Source organism: Tyto alba, unplaced genomic scaffold, assembly GCF_018691265.1.
Source record: "Tyto alba isolate M040663 unplaced genomic scaffold, T.alba_DEE_v4.0 Super-Scaffold_16, whole genome shotgun sequence".
NCBI classification, from domain to species: domain Eukaryota; kingdom Metazoa; phylum Chordata; class Aves; order Strigiformes; family Tytonidae; genus Tyto; species Tyto alba.
In genome coordinates, this window is record NW_024881278.1 from 22,123,686 (window position 1) to 22,145,722 (window position 22,037).

General features: G+C 39.5%; 1 protein-coding gene across 6 annotated transcripts in view; it reads left to right on the top strand.

Annotated features, from left to right (window-relative positions):
• MTA3 (metastasis associated 1 family member 3) overlaps positions 1 to 6,694 on the top strand; it is a 141,787-nt gene extending 135,093 nt beyond the window's left edge. For 5 of the 6 annotated variants that reach the window (XM_032989299.2, XM_032989297.2, XM_042789617.1 and 2 more), the window contains one exon: positions 2,293 to 6,694. In XM_032989299.2, coding sequence (XP_032845190.1) covers positions 2,293 to 2,428 — 136 coding nt within the window. In that variant the 3' untranslated portion in view covers positions 2,429 to 6,694. The remainder of the gene's footprint in view (positions 1 to 2,292) is intronic. The other variant, XM_042789615.1, reaches the window with a different exon arrangement.
• The last annotated feature ends 15,343 nt before the right edge of the window (positions 6,695 to 22,037 follow it).

Below are 22,037 nucleotides of genomic sequence, written 5' to 3' on the forward strand. Positions count from 1 at the left end.
AAGTCAGTGGAAATTTCCATTCTTCCAATTTTATTTCTGAAAGGCTATATCCCAGAAAGCTAATTTCCGGAAGCATTTTCACAATCCTGTTTGAACAGAAGTGCTGGATTGTCTTTTTAAAGTGCATACCAGATTAGTTCTTCTGACTGTCTATAGAACTACTTTCATTAATACTAAGTGAGCAGTTGACTGTTTTTGTGGTTTGCTTGATGTGGTAATGTGATGACTCCCCCTTTTTTGTTCTGCCTTTCTTTATGCTAATTTCAAACCAATGTTTAATGAGAATAACTACATCTTTTGACTTAGAAAATAATCACAAATTGTAATCACAAATACTTTATTGTCCTTACATTTAGTGTCAGCTGCAAATTGCTTTCATTAGTAGGAGCCTCTTGGCAGTTTATGAAGTTGCCATATTAAAAATTCAGAAGGGCAAACAATTATCTAATATTGTTGTAAAACATGGGCTTCCCAAATGATTAATGACCACATTCATTCTCTAAATAAATACAGAGTTTTGCAAATAAATATATCATCAGGGATCCAGTTCTGTAAGCTTTTGCTGGAATGATACCCATTAATAATCAGTATGGGTGACAACTATCATCTATTCACATGAGTTTATAAAACTTAGATGTCTTGTTATTTTAGAAATACATGTTTCTACCAGTCTCAGGTTACCTTTCTATGATCCTACCATTCTGGAACATATGCAACATCTTGTCAATCAGTTTACTGTCTTCTTAGGCCTAATTTAAGATGACCATGTAAAGTAAGTACTCAAACAGTAAGTTTGTATGTCTGTGGGATTGTGTGAAAAGCCTAAACTTAACTTTCTGGCAATTCCTTTCCTTTTCTTCTGTTGTGCTTATTACTGAATGATGCTAAATCTTAATTTGGTGTTCCAGGCCACGAGATGCTGATGACATCCTTCTTTCAGGCAGCTAAAATGAATACTTCTCTGCACCTTTTACATATATTAATAAAAATAGATGTGTTTTTCAGTCTCCCTTTAACCTCTAAGAGCATGGTATATTCTCCTGATTTTTGACTTCTTGTTTTGTCTTTGATTATGTTCTCTTCTGTGACCCAGTTACTCGACTGGAAGCTTACATTCCTGGGGCATACTCAACCCATAACTAAACATGTGTTTGAAATTTAATTTCCAAATTATTTTTTTAGTGTTCAATAGAATTTATTTTAAGCTGATCCTCTATTTTCAATGTCATGTGCCATCATTTTTCAGTTTCAGCATTAACAGCCCATTAAGATGAAAGGGACAAATCACTTCTTGTGTTACCATCTCAGAGCCTTGATGCAGGTAGGCACATCGCCATCCTGCAGTTTGTAGTCAGATCACATTTTCAACTTGGAAGGTTTGAATTAGAAGGCCTGGTCTCATTTAGTGTTAGAGGCCTCAGTTTACTTTAATTCATTTCCATAAGCTCAAAATCTGTGTAATTTATAAAACCACCTAATGAAAGCTGGGATTCTCAACTTGAGTGAATTCAGAAAACAGGTAATTTTCCAGTAACATCTAATATTCAGGACTCTGCCAATGAAGACGGTTCTTGACATACTCTGTGTGTGTCATTTCTGTGTTTTCTGATACTCTACCAGGGACACACTCTGTATTGTGGTTATTGATTCATAATAGAGAGACAGAGCAGTTGGAACATAGCAAAGCTTTTTGCTTCAGAATTAACTATCCTTGGGTGTATAAGATTACAATACAAACAACGTGGCTGCCTGTAGTTATGAGGTTTGATTTATAATCTAGAAGTCTAAAATTAAAGTGAATTTCCTGCACGTAAAAGGCACTAGAACAAAAAGCCCAGAGATTTGGGTCATACGTTATCTACAGAATAGATACAATGAAAATAATAGTTTCTCCCAGTCCATCACTTTTACAGAGGTAACACATTCATTTGGGTGCTAATGACGCTCTTTCTTTGATGGTCCTTCATTCCTGTATTGATATCACATGTGAGAGTTCACCATTTGGGCATTCTGGCCCAAGATTTCATATAATTAAATATTATTTTCCAAATATTGTCTAACACCAACTCACTTTTCACTGAGCAATTACCAGTTGGAGACAACTGTGATTCATCAGTTGATGGACAGGGCTCACTCTTGTTGTCTGCAAGTCTCTTTCCCATGAACTAGCCTTCCTGCTATGGTAAGAGTATTTGTTATGTTTGTTACTGGTTTTTGAGCAGTCTTCTGTTAAAGACTGAGATTTATCTCTTCTGTTGTCTCTCTCTTCTTTCCCTCCTTTCCTCCTTACAGAAAAATCCGTAAGAAGTTCACCAGATCACAGCTGAAAAGAGCTTCCAGAACACCTTGTTCTCCGATCATTGCAAAGACAAAGTCTCTCATGAACAATAGGCAGGCACGAACAGAACCAGGAACCATCATGAACTGAAGACATAACAGTGTCAGCACCATATCATGTCAGAATCATGTTTAATTGTGAACGCAGATACAACAGGACCTTCCACATCTTCGAGACAGAAACACTGTATGGACAGACTGTGTCTGGGTTCTGTGTTCTGGGCAGGATCCAACAGCAGCCCTTGTTTTCCCTCGTCTCTACAAGGGCTACTTCTGGCTCACTGTGCAGGCTGATCCCGGGCTGTGCTGCTATTCCCTCCATTCCCAGTCATCAGTGTTGGCTGGTCAGGGAGGGACAGTTTGCACTGACCACACTGAAGGAGTATGGATGCAAAGCCCACCCACTACATTTGTCTATGCCTTCTAGTGGCTTGATACAAAAACATGCAGCTTTCAAAACTACTGCAGTGTCTTTAAAGCGGGATTTAGCCTTGAGGGGCTTGCATTTTCAAAAACAGCTGCAAACTTTCGGTGTTCATATTTTCAGTATTGGCTTGAGTCACTTTGGATTTGATTTTCTGAACTGCTGAGCATCTAGACCCTGAAATAAGGACAAGGAGTTGTTTAGCAGTTCCGAAACATAAACTGAATTAGGAAGTGCCCATAATTAGTGGCCAGTTTTCAAAATGCTGGCCGTATTAGCTTTGGTTAAAGTCCTGGAAATTATTGTGTGTGGCAGTGAACATCCAGCTGGACTAGTTGCATGTGTAGGAACTAGTCTCATTGTCTATGTATTTGCAAGCATCCACCTATTTCTTTGTGTATATTTTGCATTTCTTGAAGCCTATTCTGAATAGTGAAAACCAGCAGAACACCATTCCCAGGAAAACATGAAGAAATAGAGTATTTCCTATTAGAAATGTCTCTCCACAAAATGATTTCTACATTTTGATACATCTGGATAAAAAGTTGTCTTGCAGAATGCTTTGAAGTTCATAATTGTAAGGCTACAGGTGGATACTTTGCATGGAGAGATGATGTGCCTTTTGTAATTACTTGTAGGAAACTGTCAATCCCCCCAAAAGTGGGAATGGCAACAGAGGCAGGTCTTTTTTCTACTCAGGTACTTACAGGTGAACAATCTCTGCCCTACTTTGAAATCAAGACGCAACCAGTGTGTAGTAGCACTGCTGTGTAAACCTAGTTGGGATATGTTGATTATCTGAGGCAAGTTGTGTCCTTCAATAGGTTTGGGTTCCATATGACTTTTTAAGAGGTAGTCAGACACTGAACATGTCATAGTAAGCTGAGATGAGCTTTGAGACTTTTTTTTCTATTTCTTTACTAGGTAGCTCTAACAGCATAGTATAGATGTGAGGTTTTAATCCAGTTGTGGACATGCACTCAGCTCTGTGATTATAAAGACAGAGATTTAAGCGGTGTCTCATACCTCTGGGTGATTCCCCCAAAATCGTTTCCCCCTCATGTGACTTATGGTTTCAGCCTGAAAGAGCATCTGTGGTCTCAGCCTATAAGTAGTGACCCTTTCAGTGTAGGATTTTGAACTCTTGAGATAGTGATCCAGATGCTTCTTCAAAAAAGAAAGCACCATGACCTCCTGAAGGGACTTGCTGATGATTTTTCTGGAGTGATGGATCCAGGTCTTGTCCACAGTCCTTCACCAGCAAGAAAAGGATGAATGTGAAGGAGAAATGATGACTTGAAGTGCTCCTAGTACCCTGAGCACCCTAGTGAATGTCACTAATTTGGACTCAGTTGGAGAAGACCTGGGATTCATCTGCTTACAGTTCTTTCCAGTAGCCACTGAAGTGTGCAGCCCTAGGAGTCTCTTCTAGCCACAGGATCTGCTTTTTCTTCACAACAGGAGGGCTTTTCATCAGATAACTGAGTGGAGACAACCTATTCTTATCAGTAAGAATTGCCTTTATTGACTACGACATATGGAAACACCTTCTGTATAATAGCTTCCTCACCAATTAGGATAAAGAAAACATGATTATTCAGCAATCTGTTTGACTGAAAGTATGAAAAACATGAACAGAAAGAGCTTTGTCTCCCTCGGGCATCAGTGAAATCACACACAGCAGACTCATTTTCAAAGTGTCATTAGCTGTAAGGTGGTGAATTTTTTACCCTGCCTTATTAAGCTTGTACTCAAGTTATTTCTTTTAGTCAGTGTGCTACAGTGTCTAGCCAGTATTTTGTAAAATCTCTGTGTGTTTCTGCTTTTGACAAAAGTATTAGTATCTGTAATAGTCTGATGTGAAGTCATTTTTTCTTCTTTCCCTCTGAGGAGAGAGAGATTGGTAACACGACTCCCTGTTACGCAGCCAGCTGCCTGATACTGTTATTTTTTGCATCAAATAGCCAATGTAAGGAAGAATCATTTGCAGCTTCAAGCTGAGGTGCTTCATCTGAATACACGGGAGATAATGCTGTGCCCCTGCCTGGCAGTCATTTCACAGGTTGAAATAGCCGACCCTTGAATGGGTGAGGCACAGAGGAGACTGTTTGCTGGAATAACTTCTGCTCTGTCTCTAAACTGTTTTGCATGCAGCTGCACAGAGACCTTCCCTCCCCTAAAATGCACACAGTGCACTGAGAAACTGCACGCCATGCATCGCACCTTCGTTTTTACCTGCTCTCTCTCCATCATACCTTTCTTGCAAGATGTTCTCCAGAGATCGATACTGGATTTACCTGTGAATTTCAACCAAAAGTGCTGATGAAAGATTAGCTGAAGACATGTTCCTGCTGGGTTTGGGCATAAAGATTACAATTTTTGTAGGAACTGTGACAATCCTTACCACAGTGTCATGCGGTTCCATGCTTTCAGTTGAGTTAAAGATTTTTCCACTGGCTGTGAGCAAAGATAACACATTCCTGTGTAAACTGTAACAGTATATCCACAGCAAATCAGAGCTCAGTACTGTTTTTATCAAGCTTCCCAAGATAGTTATTTTAAAACTAGCTAACATATATCAGTCATCAGCAGTGACACTGAGTATAAACAGAAACCTCAGAAGCAAGGACAAGAAGTTTGGTGCTTACTGTGGATGTGAGCAAGAAAATCTAGGCAGAATCAGCACTGCATTTGCAATATGATTTATTTTCCTATTAGCTAAATAAGAAATCTATCTGAAAATCTGCCTCCCCTCTTACAAATATGGGGCTAGAAAGCCATGTAAAATGCACAGTATTCTTGTGTCCAGAGGTCTCGTATAAGAAGTAGGAAGATTACTTTAACATTTAAAATGTCTTTGTTGCTGATTTCAACTATATAGCTATTCTGCTCTCTTGAAATATTTTATATATTGTTTTCAGATTATTTTTACAGGCCTCTATTTAGTGATGGAACTTTTGGTTCTGTAGGGTGGAAAAATGAGTTTTTGAAATACTCAAGACTGCTTGAAATACGTTGGTGATATGAAAACATCTTTTAAACCAGTGTTTTGATTAAGGGCAAATATAACCTTCATTTCTGCAGTCCAAACCTCGCAGCATGTTATGAAAACTGAGTATTAAAACTGAAATGAAGAACAAACAAGCAGTAGAAATGTTGAAATGTAGAATCTGCACTTACAGAATGTGCACTTTTTATTAAAGTAATTTTTTTTTTTAAATAGATATAATTTCAACATAGGTACTTTCCTAATTGTAAAGGCTTAAATAAAATGGAATGGCTGCATAGTAGTTTCTGATATAGTCACAGAATAACATTCCACAGCCCTTTGCAGTGAACAATTATAGTCCTTCAGAAATACTACATTGCAAAGTATGATATAGTGGACACAGTGTCTTTATATATGTGTACTGCTATGGTAATGGAAGTGTTAGAATCCTCTGGAAATTTCAGCAAAATAATGTTCATTTTTCATTTTCTCTTGAAGGTCCTTTATATAAACCTGTGTCTTCATAAGCCAGAGTGGGTGTCAAGAGATCTGAGTTTATATAACTGCACAGTGGAATTTTTTGGAGTAAGTCAGGACTTTTTTATTCAAATGTTGCATGTTGAGGGAGGAAACCTAATTTTGGAATACATGGGTTTTGGATAAGAGTTTTGAGGTTGTACTATATAGCGATCAACAAATTTGCAGAATATGCTCCTGTTGCTCAGAAAGATTTAACAGTTGGTATTGAAATACAGTGTGGATTGAATAAAAAAGAGAAGCATTAAAGACCTGTCTTTTTAAAACTCTGTTGTTTAGACTAAAAGTGGATTTCTCAAAGGAATGGTAAAACTGGGAAGCTCAATGTTGAGTGTTTGAGGATGTGGAGCACCTTAGAATGAAACATAGTACTATTTGATTTGCATTAAAGTGTCTTTGTGTACAAACTTTGTGACTCTTGGCTATTTTTGCAGGAAACCAAATTTCTGCACTGACACTGTCATCCTATTTTACAGTACACTACTGAATAATCAAGGTACTGAAAATTGATGAACTATATAAACTGCACTAGAGTTAAAGGCACAAGTAGTTGAAATGGGGATGAGGAAAGAAGACTCAGAAGTCAGGGAGAGAGAGACATGAGGTATTGGTCATTGCATTGGAACACTACAAAACTTCTTAGGATTGAACTGAAATCTAGGCAAAATGACTCACAGTGCACAAAAAATACTAGAAGTTACAGTGCATTGCAGTCTCCAGTGCTTTGGCTCATCTAAACTTTGCAAGTTGGCATTAGTATCAAAAACTTTGCATGCTGTTAATTTGGTAGCACCTAGAACTGGTGGCTTCTGTGTAAATATGGGACATAATCTGAATCCTCTTCCTAACATCTGAAGTAATGTCCCCAAATAAATTGGATTTTTTTTTGCAGAGAAGAACCATACAAAGCTCTTCTGAACAGAAGTAATGGTTGCTACTTCACAGGTTTGTTCAAGGTAACTCTTTCCATGTCCTAATTCCCCCACTTATCTTGGGGAAGGCAGGATTTTTACGTGGATCCATGCTGCTTGGTCCACACACTTTTGTTTAAGGTGTGTGCATTAGAATGTATTATCTTTTTCTTCCCCCGTCCCCCCCTCCCCCTCCCCTAAAGAGGCCTGTCCAGATTCCAAGTAGCAAAACTCAAGTTCTTTTGTGGTGTTTGAATTTATTTGGCAAGATGAGTTACATTTACCAGTCCTTCTGCATGAGTTGCAATGGTATCAAGAAGGGGGTGATCTCCAGAAGTAGTCTTTTGCTGGGGGAACTGAGGAAAAGGGCATCTCTTTAACCAGGCTTACAAGGAATCTCAGTCAAACCGGAGGAGGTGCAAGATACTCATCACTTCCAAAGCACAACTGTAAAGCCTTTCCCTTGTCTCATTGCAATATGTACTTGAGGGACTACTTTAGTCTCTTGATTCTTTAGTTCACTGTAAAGGTATTGATCTCACGTACAAAGCCTCAGCAATGAAAGGACATAAAGTGTTTTTCTTTCCCTTGTACTAGCAGTCAGAAAAAAAGGAAAAAGATTAAAAAAAAAAAAAAAAAAAGTTGTGCTGTCTACTTGAAAGTAGAAATGATTGGAGAGGATGTTTTACTAGGAGCTGAGTTCTGGTTTGGTCCTTGGTATATGAAGAGCTTTCATAAAACACTGTAAATGCAGAATACATTTTCTGTGAGACTGGTTTGACACCGTGACACTTTTCCATAGGTCAGATGCACCTGTAGCTGTTTTATACAATAGGAAACTAGCAGATAAGTGACTATTACCATTTCAACTTAATGTAAAAGCCGTACATGAGCTTTAGGACACTGTTATATTACAGCCACTTGTTACCACTGTGGCAGGACCAGAGGTTCTTCAAATACACATTATTTGTGTATACTTTAAATGTGTGTTCCTTATAAACTAAGCAGAGGGATATTTATGGAAATTAAAACTCTTCATTACTCGTTTAAATGATGGTAAAGCCTAGATGCTAGACCAAAGCAATGTCAGTGGCCAGTAATTTTTGAGGCACATGCTCAAATCAAAGTCTGCTTTGTGTAGCTGGGATCTTCCACAAGGACTAGAATTGGCACTGGTATTATGTGATGAGGACATTTGTTTTTAAGTGGCTTAATAGTCTTGTAAGGAACAATATCTCCTGCAGGAAAGAAATCTCTCTACTGCTTTGGGAAATAGAATTGGAGGAAAAGGACTTCCTATCAAGATAGCAATTTACAGCTGCAGAATTTCCTCCCCAAGCTAAGCTCCAGTGAGCCTGGAGGAGTATGATCACTCCCTAATTTGTCTGTAGGGCTTTTTTTCCTCTGCTTGCTTGTTGTGTTGCTACTCCGGAGATTTGCTCCTCAGTAAACTGAATCAGTAGCCTTTGGGCTAAAAGTGTCTCTTTCCCTAGTTTCTTCTACTTAGACACATAAAAAAATTCTGTATAATAATAGCAAAAAAAAAAAAAAAGAATTTCACAAGGATTTCTGTGAAGCTAAAAAATAAGTAGAGAGTGTACAACCTTAAACTAGCAGGATATAGCTACAGCAGAATAGGACACTGAACATGATTTTCTTTTGTTAGACGGGTACAACTGTCCACGACTAAAGGATTATTCTTTCAAGCAGTCCTTTCTGTTCCATATCTCTGGACACCACAGTTGCTTTTTCTGTATTCACCAAACTCCTCCGTTTGTGCCATCTGCTCTGCCCAGTAGTCACATACTGGAAAAAGAAACTACTCATACTTTAACTTTTCAGTAAGATCGGTTATTGGAGCAGATGCAATGGAAATTTAGAGACTATAATATTGATGAATGGCTCCGTACTTCTTTTCTTTCCTTCAGTCTAGATTTACATTAGAATTTTAATTTCCTTTCAGACAGTGAATCCAAGAAAAGTTGCACTGAATGCCTTTGATCCTTAGGGTATGTATTTAATCCATAAAGCAGTTGTGTTGCATGGTCTGCTTGTAGGAGCCTGACTCTATCCCAGCTATTTGTTAATCTTGCCCCACTGTTTATTTTCCCTATTAGTAGCACTAAGCTCAGTATTGAGTAGCCTTTTCAAGTGGACTAGACTCCATCCTGCAATTTGTATGTGCACAGTCAAGGCATGGTTAAATATTTTCTAATTTTTTATGGTCTCTGCTTGCACTTCTGCTTCTTGTATATGTTCAGAAGAAAGGAGAGGTTGATGCTGCTTCCCTTCCTGGTGTGTGTCAGTTTGGCTCGCTGATGAACGCCTAGGAGAAGGAAAGGTTGGATCACTGCGGAGTATCCCTTTGTGCAGACTGTACTGGGCACTACAAACCACTCTGATACTTCTTATTCTAAAATTCTAAGTATGGGGTCAACCTGTCTGGCTGGTACTGCGTCACCCATAGCACAATAGTGTCTTGTTCTGTGGCTAAAGCAGGCCCCGTAGCACTGCTGCAGTTTGGAGTGTAATAAACGCTTCAGAGTGGCTGAGCCCTCTGGAGATACTCCCATTCTGCTGCTGCATAACTGGAATATGCTGCCAGCCCTCTCATTTAATGGCATATTTGGATCCACTCCCCTTCTAAGTTGCTAAAGCACCCTAATCCTGCCATGTTCTGCTTGCTTTGCTTCCTTGAACCCTAATTTCTATTAATTTTAACTCAATTTTCAGTTATGTCAAGGAAGATTATAATGAAGATGCTATAAGCATCTAGAAGTTTTTGCTCCCTCACCCTTTCTTAATTTTCCAGTTTAAGGCCATTTTTGTTCCACTACTTTTTCCTTTTCAGCTTCCTTTCCACTGGTCTTTCATTTACTGATAAAGATTCATCTAATATATTCAGATCTTACTTGAAATATTACATAGTCTTCAAAATCACAAATTTGTACCTGTTCGGGTGAGGGCTGTGAGCATTTGGCATGGGCTTATAGATCAATAATTATAGATAGCATATTGGCCAAACTGTCAGACTTCAAATCCAGATTAATATTTTAAAACTGCCCAGTTTCTCAGGTATTTAGAGCCAGTGGTTTCGTACTGTCCCTCCCAAAGACTGGGGCTTGCAACAGACTTGCAAGCTCAACACATGTAGCTTTTTTACCCTTCCTTAAGGTTTGGAGAAGTTTTGCTCAAGGGTTTGGCTCAGCTGTACCTATTACACATGCTTTGCCAGCCTGTAATTAGACCTGCTACTTGAATGCTGAGTAGATTTCTTCTGTTTACTGCTTGTGTGGATTAAATTTGAAAGATTTTGGTATAAGACTATAAATGAAGTGACTGCCTAGCTCTGGATTTTCTCCATCTTCCCTTGATGCACTAATGAGAATCAATTGCAGTTGCTTATTATTTTTAAATAGCAGTTAATTTGAGAAAATCTGATTCATGAGCTCTTTTCATTTTGCTGATTTGATTTCAGCCTTCTGCCCATCTGGGCCAACCTACATATACTGTTCTAAAACCAGTGCATAAACTCATCGGTGCACATCACCAAAGTCAAAGACATTCAGCCTGACAACCCAGTAAAGTGCTGTCTGCAATAGTGTACTTTGACCCTCTGTTTTCTTATGGGTAAGATCCTCAATGAAAGAGGGGGCTTTACTCTGCAATTAATTCTCTCTTGTGCATGGGAGAGAATCAAACAGACTGTCCAAAAACCAACATGAAGCCAGTTCTCTGGATGTTCAAATTTGGTGACTGAGACAGTGGAGTTGCATAGACAGAGAAATTATTTCGTGAGCACATCAGTTTATCCTGTCTGGGGATCTTCTGAAAGAATCCCATGCTCACTGTTATATCTGTAGAATTAATCTCTGTAAAGTCGCATGGTGCTTCTAGAAATGGCCTTCTAGTCAAACTCCTGCCTCTGTGCAAATCCTCTTGAATGCAACAAAGAATCCTGAAGTAGGATTGTAGGCTAAGATGTCAGCTTCTTACGTTAGGGTTAATAGCCTCCTGTAATTATTAAAAACTGCTTTTTAGATTTATAGCTTTGTGGTAATGACTGTGATATTAAAAAAAAAAAAAAAGACTCAAGAGTTGGTAGTAGATATAGGGTTGTCTTAGCAATGGACACAGGAGAGGATGTCACTAGTTTCTACAGAAGAGGTGTGCTGTTATCTAATGTGAGGAAGAAAAAGGTGTATTCTTCTCTGAATCAAGGGGTGGGTGAGGGTTACTAGCTCCTAATGGTGTCCCCACATTTAAATTATGGTGATTGCTGTTTACAGCTTTTTAAATGCTTTTCACTTCATGACAAAAAAAAAAAGATGGGATAATACACGGAAAGGTACAGGATGGCTGTATGTGATGAATCATTGCTTTTTTCCTTATACACACACACAGAAGTTGAAATGTTATTTGTAGAGGATAAAGGTGAACTTTGCTCACGGTTTTATGAACTTCTTTATTGCACAGTTCTCTTTGTGCAAACAGCACTTGACACTCTCTTGCCTTTTGTTATTTCCAGCAGTTTGGAGTCATTTGTTTTTTAATGCTGAACTGTGACAAAGCAGCAGGTGTTGGATAAAAAGAATCAAGATCAGTTTCAGGTTTTGTGCAAATATTTAGGGGGATTTGTGAAGTATTGTAAAATTCAATTAGATTTGCTTCCTACCTTCTTTTCCCTAGACCATCGATCTGCAATTCTGGAATAATTTGTCATCATTTTCCCAAAACTGGAGCTGGTAGCTGGACTAGGCTAAAGATGTGGGGTTGGTGTTCACTCTGCGAACAGCCATGCTGACTGAAGATGTCACCCTGGAACAGCTACTTGCTACTAAGCCTCTGCTGGGGGCTTCTGCCCTCTCTCAGCAGGGAGAATAGCGTGGACTCTGCTGTTTTCTGCTTCAAAGTTAGCCTAAAAACTAGGCTTAGCTGTGTGGTATTTTCTGAAATGAAAGAAGGAGGAATCATGTGAACAAGGAGGGAGGGGAGTAGAGAAGAAGCTCTGATGGCCATGGAAGACAAATAGCTCAGGTCAGTAGCATCTTCAGCTGCACAGCTAGATCTGGAAGAGGGCCTCTGCCTGCAGTCCAAGTTAACCTCTGGGATTACCTAAGGATTTGTTAACCTTGCAGAGATAAATAACTTTCCATTAAGATTTATTAAGGTATTGAAAAAGTAGAAGGGATCTCAAAATAATCAATGCAAAGTCATCAGGCAGATTCAAGCATCTATATATTTCTGATTAATTTGATGTCTGCATGTATCTTGGCCTGTGACCAATACAACATTGCTGTCAGCGTCTGCTCCTCAACAATTTTGTGTTCTCACCTGTGTCTGATTGTGACCACTTGTGTTCAATCACTGCCAATTCAGGATGGTCTATCAGTCTTCAGCCAGGACTGGACACCTATTAAGCAGTGTCAGACTCTGAATTGCTTAGTCCTTTCTCTCTGTGCTGCTTGAAAGGAGCCTGATTTTCTCAAAACTCAAGACTGCAGCTAGGATAAAGGTCAGTGACATACTTGGTAGAGTTTATCTGCTTGAAATGTCAAGTAACGTGATAACTTTTCCATAAACTAATAGGTTAATCCAATATGATCACTGAGAAAGAAATAATTCTATTTTCAAATGTTTCCACAAGCCAGTACTGTCATGAACAGACACTGAATTTCTGATGGCTGGTGAAATGTATTTCCATGTTGTTTGTAGCTGTGTACTTATACTCACGTAATTCATTTGTCTCTCAAAAATCCGGGATGCTATAAGTGACTTTCAAAGTGATTATGAACAAAGCCACCAAAATACAACTTTAGTAAAATGCATGATGATCAGCAGAGGCTCAGGTAAATAGGCAGTTTTTTCCTGATTTCTTGTTGTAAGTACTACAAAGGAAGAACACGTGTTTTGCTAATCTCATTAAAAATTTATTGAAGTTTCCACTTATTTTTTAACTTGAGCACCATCTAGTGTGCATGATAAAAATAATTTAAAAAGATAAATAGAAGGCCAGTTCATTATGGCACTGAGCAGTGGAAGTGCTGGCATGTTTTCAATGTCAAAAGCAAAAAAGCACATGAGATCTTAAGTCCTGCTAACTTTCAGTAAAACAAGCTTCAAGTGACATACATTCTTATGAACTCCCTCCCTCTTTTAGTTTCTGCTTCACTTAAACACTTGCTTGCACTTAAAATAAATGCAAGAAGTGAAATGCACAAAACCTAATTGTGTCTATGTACAAGTAGGTTAAAAATACAAAAGTCAAAGATCAAAAGCTGTTTTCTTCCAGATGGAAATACTTATTTGTATATTCATGTGGATTTAATTGCGGAGTCCTGCACATTGATGAAAGTTGATGCTGTCTGCTCCACAAAACCCCTAGCTTTCAGCTAAATGTATCTTGGCAGATGTTCTCTAGATCTTGCCCAGACTTGGAATATTCAGAGATGAATCTCTTTCCTGTGTGCCTGGATCAGAGTGGAGTGCATTTGTGAGAAGTTCAGTGTGCTGCTACTTTTCCTGTTAGCATGGCATACTACGGGAGAGGCCCATCCATTATTACCATTGCTAATGAACTTCATACTGCTATTTGCAATACATTTTGTTTGCACCTGTGTTGCAAAGTCCCTCGGGCAGTAACTTCTGCCCTCCTAGTCACCTCACATTCCTCAGTATAACAAGATTTAGAGCTGCTGCTGGGGAGCGTTACTCATTCTCATGCATCCCTCACCAGTCATGGTTCTGCCTCTTGCTACAAGAGTTCCCATGATGAAGGAAACATCTCCTGCTCCCGTGTGTACTTCTGGCTTCCAAGTCTTTTTAAAATTGGAGGAGATCAAACCCTACCATTAAATTTTAAAAAGCTTATGATTTGTTCATCAAGCAAATGATTCTTTTGGGAAGTGGAAGGCAAAGAAGGGGATGTTACCAAGATTTTTTTAAACTTGGGCCTCGAGAGCCTATTGATTTTTTGCTGCCATTCTTTTATGAAACAGAGTCTGCTTAGGCAGACAAGACTGTGTTAATTAAGTCCTGAAATGAAAGCCAACCCTGGTAAAACTACTCTCAGAGAATCAACTTGTTATAGGACTAAGGAAAGAAGAAAGCGTATAATTTGGGGCATTTCTCTTTCTCAGCTCGAACAAGATAAGGAGGGATCTGGAAATGGACATGACTGGTCTCAGCAGGCCCATGTACTCTGTCAAGCTTAAGAGCTCCTTGCTCTGACATTGTGTTTCTGTGTGACCTAACTCTAATCTGAAATAATTCAGGTCGATAACTGCAATTTTTAATGCTTAATAGCTGTATTTAGACAAAGCTTTTGAACTTGACCTATAATTTGATGACTTGCTATCCAGACATCTAGTCTGTAGTGCAGTGCAGACTGTGGACTTTTCACCAAGCCACACATCAACTGAATTTTCAGAATATATTGTCCAGATAATAAATGATAAAAACTACATTATGGTGAGCAACCCCATCACCCACTGGGATTTGAAAACTGTTCATCCCCTTGCATGTGTGAGATCTGTATGCTGTATGATTTAGGGAACATATTTAGTAAATGTTTGTTTCAGGGAGATCCTCTGGTGGGAATTACCTTCTCCATCCAAAACACTTCTCTCTTTCTTTTGACTTTGCTAAGTAAAGACTACGCAGTGTGAGGTAACCTCTTTAGGCAGAGGAAGTCATCTCTAGCCATTTGATAGAGTCTAGGAGTGAGATACCAGATGGAAAATATACTGGGCTAGAAGGAAAGGGGTGGCCCAGTGTAAATTCAGGTGAGATGGCAGAAAAATTGAGAATGCCAAACATTCATGAAAATATTTTTTAAAAAATTGTTAAATTTAGATCCCCTACTTAGTGTTGTGTTTACTGTCTGGTAGTTTTATGACATTTATTTCATCTCACATTGTAATATCAATACTATTGAATGATTCATAATAGACTAATTCAGTTTTTCTTTTGAAGAGGAAAATCTTGCTGCAAACCAGATGTTGTGTCTGATCTGAACTTTCTTGGGTAAATTGATTGCAGAAGCACACACACAAATTTGTACTTTGTCAGAGGTTTGAAAGCAGACAGGAAATGCTTATTTTCCCTTAGGTGGAAATATGTTGAGGAGAGCAACAATGAAGTGATTTATAAGGACTGTAAAATTACCAGTCTCCAACCTTGCTCCCCCCCCCCCACACACACACACATATAAAAAGACTTGCAGCTTCCTACATCACTAAGTCATCATTTCCATTCCAGTCATACCAAAGTTCAGACAGAGTTGTTGCTTTCTTGTATGCAGCATAAAAGATGCCACTAACGTAAGGGTTAAGCATGTTGCATCTAGCACTACTGGAATTGCTTTGCTTACCTGAAGCACACAGAGCAAAGAGAATTTGGTGACGCAGTCTCTTAGAGAGCTCTGCTTCAGTGGTTCTCCATTTCTTTGTGTAATTTCTAAAAAGTCCAGCGTTTAATTCCTAGGTGTTTTAATACTCCCTGCACAGTCATCTATTAAAGTTATCTGCATGGAAAAGAACTGCTTCCTGTTAGGGCCTTACTGGCAATACAGGGTTTCTGTATCTCACAGGGAATTTGGCTTTATCTTTTGGAATATAGTTCACGAGATTTGCCATTCTGACTTTTCATCAAAATTGTATTTTTTGATGAGATAGTTCAATGGATTTTCTATTTGCAAGCAAAGAGATATGTATTCTTTTTTTTTTTTTTTTCAAGAGTATGATTTTAAAAGCACTTAGATTTGGCTTAACTCCTTTCTTCAACAGTAGCTATATAATACTTTAGGACTGTTAAGTCTACTGCAAACACTCATTGCTGCCCACCCCCTCCAAGAGTTTCTTTAAAAGACAAAATCTAACAGATGGGTGAAGCAGCTTGGGCCATCAGATCACATGGGGTGAGGAGGGGACATCTGACATCCCAGCATGAACTGTGGTCTGAAGCCAGGCAGAGTTAATACCACGGAGCTCACAGTCTTCATAGCCACTTGCAGTGCTGGGGCAAGGGCCTCTGCTTCAGTGCTTGTGACTGTCCCATACAAAATGTTAAAATGGGACCAGTTAATTCTTAAAGGCAGTGAATGAAGAGGAGAGTTGCTGATCTGACACGAGTGAATGGAAAAGTCTGAACACCAGAACTCCAGGCTTCCTACCAGAACAACTGAAATGGCTTTGAGAGGGGTATCCTGAGAGGCAGTGTATAATTTGGTCAAAATGTTGTCTTTTTTTCTCTCATTTCATTCTGTGGAATAAGTATCAACTAGTTCTATTCCCTGTCCTAGTTCTTTGTCTATGTGTTACTGGTATACAACCTGTGAAGTTAAAGAATAGGGCTGAGCTCACTGAATCCCCATCTTATTCATTATTTGTTGATATCTTATGAAAGAAGACAGACTGTCTGAATGAACAAATGGGTTATCTGCATTTCTGGTTTTCATATATATTTATATATATATATATATATATATATATGTCCTGGGTTCAGTGAGTGGTGGGGTTTTTTGGTGGCAGGGGAGGGGGCTATCGGGGCGGCCCCCTGTGAGAAGCTTCTCGAAGCTCCCCCAGCTCCAAGTCAGCTCCACTTCTGTTTGGAAACTGAGCCAATCAGCTGCGCCTCTGCGATAATGTATTTAAGAAGGGACGTGGTGATGTGCAGTCGGACTTGTGAGGAGGAGTTGCAGCAGCTGTGTGAACACCAAGGTCAGTGGAGGAACGGAGGAAGAAAGGAGGGGGGAGGTGTGCCGGAGCAGAGACCCCCCTGTATCCTGTGGTGAGACAGCAGGGCGGCCCCCCCCTGCCACCCATGAAGATCTACGGTGGAGCAGACACTGATTTATGGCCTGTGGCTTCTGCTTGCCTGATCAAGGTTCTGTGCCAGAAGAAGGCCGGGGTCTCATGGGAAAAGGTAGCCCTGCTGCTGTAATTCAGTGCTGGGAGGCTTGCAGCATGTGGGGGTGTCCCACGCTGGAGCAGCTCGGGAAGGGCTGCAGCTGTGGGAGGGAATCCAGTCAGAGGAAGTTAGTGACCCATGATGGAGCAGCGTGGGGAACGCTGTGGCCCATGGGAGGAATTCAAGTCAGAGAAAGTTTGTGGAGGACTGTCTCCTGTGAGAGGGGGACCACGATGGAGCAGGAGGAACAAGTTCCGGACACTCCCCTCACCGAAGATGAAGTAAGTGGCAGCGCTGACTGCACCCCCCATTCCCTGCCCCTGCACCACTGGGGGAGGAGGTAGAGATATCGGGAGCAGAGCTGAGCTTGGGAAGAAGGGAGGGGTGGGGGGAAGGTGTTCTCAAGATGTGGCAATGCTTCTCACTGTCCTACTCTGTTATGTGTTGTTAGTGTCTGTAATAAATGTATGTTCTTTTTTTCTTCCCCTAACGAGTCTGCCTTTTGCTCGTGGTCATAAAGGGGAATTTTTCCCCATCCCAGTCCTATCTCGAACCCCAAGCCTGGGTCATCTGTCCCTTCTCATTGCTGGAGGGGAAGGGAGAGAGAGGTGCTGCATTGTGGTTGGCTGCCAACCAGGCCTAAACCACGACAATATATTATAGTCCAGGGACCTCAAATCTTCAACTTTTATTTTGATCGTAAGTGAATACTTTGTGTCAGAGTCTGAAGGCCATACACCTGCATATTCCTATTTCCTCACCCTATAATTAAATCCTGAGATCTGTTCCCAATAATACTTAAAATCTTGTTGATCTTCTAAAAATGAAACAGTTAGCCTCAGGAGAATCAGTTAGTTTAAAGGGCAAGGTTTATATAATGACTCTGAACGGGGAAATTAAGACCAAATGAGAATCAGACTAACATTTGACTGTGGTTATATTGAAGAGCATCCTTTATGGAAAATTGTAATTGCTATTTTTTCATATAGGTCTATTACCTATTGTGCTTTCAGGAGTAATTGGATTAGATTATGTTAATCCCTTCCCTGTTTGTGTCTGGTCATTAATATGACTGATATTTTTTTTAGTCAGTGTTGTTCCTGAAGGTAGTCACCTTAGCTATAAGCGAGATAACAGAAAATAGAAATAGACAACAAAAGCTGTTCAAATATATGTGTTGCTCATTGTTCTGTTTAGTCTTTATCATTAGCAATTCTGTAACCCAACAGCAGAATTGTGCCTTATAGCATCTTCCCTGACTGCAAGCCCAGCAGGGGATTTCAGACTGATACAGTCTCATCTAGAGATCTTCAGTGCATGCTTTAAGGTTCTTCTTCATTAGCAGGCACAAGGGTAGCCTGAGATGGCCCAAGAAGTTTGTTTTAGAGAGTATATTTTCTATTCTGAATACTTGCTGCTGAACCATCACAATTTAAAACCCAGCATATGAAAGTAATCTGACCTTAGTGCTTGTTCTTCTAAATATTCTGGACTAGTAGCCATGATTCAGCATCTGCTATATCAACAGTTGAGTTGTTCCTGCAGCAGTAGCCACCCTGCAGCAGAGGTGATGCAGCGGTAACTGTTTTGCTTGAAGTTTACATTACTGCCATTGGCAGCAGGGCAACTAGAAGCTGTCCTTATGCAAGGTCTCATTTTCCTCATGTCATCACTTTTTCTGTTCATTCAGTGCAACCCTCAAAATACAGTGCCACAGGCATTAAGGAAAGTTTTTGGTCTGGATGTAAAAAATGTTGGAAAGAATCACCTGCCAGAGGAAGATGTGTAAGGACAGCCCAAACAGATCTGCTTTGGTCTGCTTGCATTTGGAGTTTGAATGGTCATTTAATGCATGTATAAGAGTGTCCCCCAAACTGTCCCCAGCTAACATAGCTCATATGAAGGGTATAGGCCTTGGTCAAGGCAAAACTCCCAGTGATTACAGTGGGGATAAGGGACGTGTACTTCCTTGTATCCATAAGGAATTTGGCAACCACAGGTAGACTAAAAGGACTCACTCTGGGCTGTCACCTGGGAATGGGGCTTCTCTAGAACCCACAGTTATGTGTCCATACTCAAGGTATTCTACTAAGAATACTTCCCCTTAAAACACTGTTTACAAATGAAAAAACTAGTTAAGAAAAGGCAGGAATAAGTGACTACCAGGTTTCAATAGATAATGCCCCAGTCCAATTTTTAATGATCCAAGCCCTAGATTCTTTGTCAGAGATGAGGTACGATCTATCTGGATCTTGCTGCTTAAAAAACCTCTTACCTCCATAGATTTATCAGCACAGAGCTCTGACTCCATTTTATACCACCAGACTTGTCTATCATGTCAGATCTACAGCTCTCAGCAGCTGTAAATAAATGCATCTTTTTTTGATTTCAGTGTTAATATGTTTCCTATTCATCAACTGAAGAGCAGACCAACAATTTGCTGACTTTCTCATCTGGGTTGTATTCTGTATTTCTAGTTAGATATTTATAGCAACTGTAGTTTTTCTTCTGACTTTAACTTTTGCTCTGGGTTTATTTGCTAGATCAAAGCTGTATTTTAGTGCATTCCTCCTATTCTAGCAAGTTACCCTGAAGTAGCTTACTGAATCAGAAAGCAGAGTAGTATTTTTTAATGATAAAATGAAAATGTGGAATCTCCATCATAAAATGTCCTGTCTTCAGGATTATCACCTGTAATTGGCACCTTTCTGGGCTGTCCTTTACTCCGAACTTTATTTTGATTTTTTTCATCCAGCATTTCCAGACTGTAGCAGACAGTGATGAAAGACTGGTGTGTGAGGCTTTGTAACTTTGTGTCTTAGGTCCCTTTTGACAGGTGTAGCTAAAAATCTGGAACACATCTTAATATTTCCATAAAAGCAAACAATTGCAATGTATTAAATTCAAGTTCTCTGGTTTATCACTTCCTGTAGAAATAATTTGGAGCCAGGTGTTTTTTCTCTGCAATGTCATATTCCTACTAAAGTTTTTAAAAATCCAGAGATTAGGATTCAAATACATTTTTCCTTGTATTTGAATCATATTCAGATTTGTATTTTCTTGTGTTTTGTATTACAAAAGCAGTATCTCAGTAAGTGTTTGCTTATGAAGCTACCATTATAAGTGTGTTACTAAGGCTGAATGTTTTTTTTGTGTTCTTACTTTTAGCAGTTGTGCATGCAGTCTTCCTTATGAAGAGACAGCTCTTCTGAAGAGGCTCACCTCATTTTTCACCTCATCCAGAAATCAGAGTATCTTGAACTGCTTTCTTCTCTTCAGAGCTTTCCGAGGTGGGGATGCCAGCAGGAAAGGGCTCTGTATTCCCTTCCAAAGTGCTTACTCAAGATAAGTTCTCACCACTAAGAAATGGCAAGTGTTACTTAAAATAGCTAGTGAGCTGCAGGTAGCGATCTCTGCTCCCTTCAAAACTGAATTATAGGTACTCCTACAGCTACTTAGGAATGTTCTGGTAGAGGGTAAGAGAGGTTTTTGAGACAGATGGGTAAAACTTTCTCATTTTTGTTCATCGTGAATAGTTGTGATGCTGTACAAATGTGGTCAAAAAGGCAACATTAGGATCTCTTTGTATCCCTTTTATGGTTTTGTCTTTAGGACAAACTCATTCCCAAAAGCATAACAGTGAAGTCTCACTTGTTAACAGTAAATTCCCAACTTCTGAAGGAGGCAGGTGGCCACTGGCAGTATCTGAGTCACAATGCAATGCTCACTGTGCAATGTAATATGCGGTGTCGTGGGTTGACTGTCCTGCTCATGGAAGAAGAAACAAGGGAGCTCTGCTTTCAGTGAACAGGAAGGGGACTGAACCTACAGCAACTTGAAAGTAATTCTTTTTAGCAATCTATTTCAATTTAAAATGAAGTAAGTTGATTTACTGTTGTGAAAATCATGCTTCCTGAAATGATATATCTCCTTGGATGAGCAGAAAGAAACCGGGCGTTTGCAATGCCAGTCATCTTGAAGAATGCACAAGCATGCTGTTAAAAATGTCATCATCACAGCACAGACTGCACGACAGAAACATACTCAAGGACTAAAAAATAGCTGGATATGAGAGCCCATTGTAATGTGATCTCATGACAGTTTGTGGATAATTTGCAATGGATGAAATAGAACCTCATTCTCAACAGGATCTTGCTAAGTTTCAAAATTAGAATTTTTATGAGGTTCAAATATGAATGATATTTTCATTTCCATGAAACCAGTGACCTTCATGGATAAAGGGGGGAATAAATGGCAATGATTGGTTACATCTTGCATGAAAATATAGCTTTGGCCGTTACGTCTGTATTCACAAGAAATGGGTGCCAGCTGCTTGTAAAGCTTTCTCTTTAGATCTAAGTGTACTTATTAATGACTTAATGTTTATCTCTGACAGCATTAGGGTTAGTAGAAATGCCTGTTGCAGTTGATTCTGTTTTAGCTCTTTTTGATGCTTGGATATGGACCTGGAGAGTGGTAAGGGAATTAATGAACTCTTAATGCTGGGAAGTACTACCAGGTCCATCGTTAACACAGATTGGCTGTGGCTGGAGTTTCTAACCAGAGAGTAGATGGGGTGCTCTGGTGTGACTCCAAGGGATAGTTTGGATGAACTGTTTTTTTCCCTAGAGGGCACATTTCATCAGGATTCCCTGTATTAGGGAAGAGAGGGCAGTATCTCTACTGTACTGAAGACATCAGGTGTCATATCTGCCCAGACTGCATAAGTAATCTAATATCTGAATAAGACAGAAATATCAATTAAGATAAAAAAACAGAAGTTGAACTAACATAAAGTTGTAGTATCCCAATCAGTAAAAGAGCTATCATTTGTATCAACATTTTAAATTAGCATTTTATATTAGTATTTATCACAAGATCACAGAAGGGTTGAGGTTCAAAAGGACGTCTGGAGGTCATCTTGACCAAG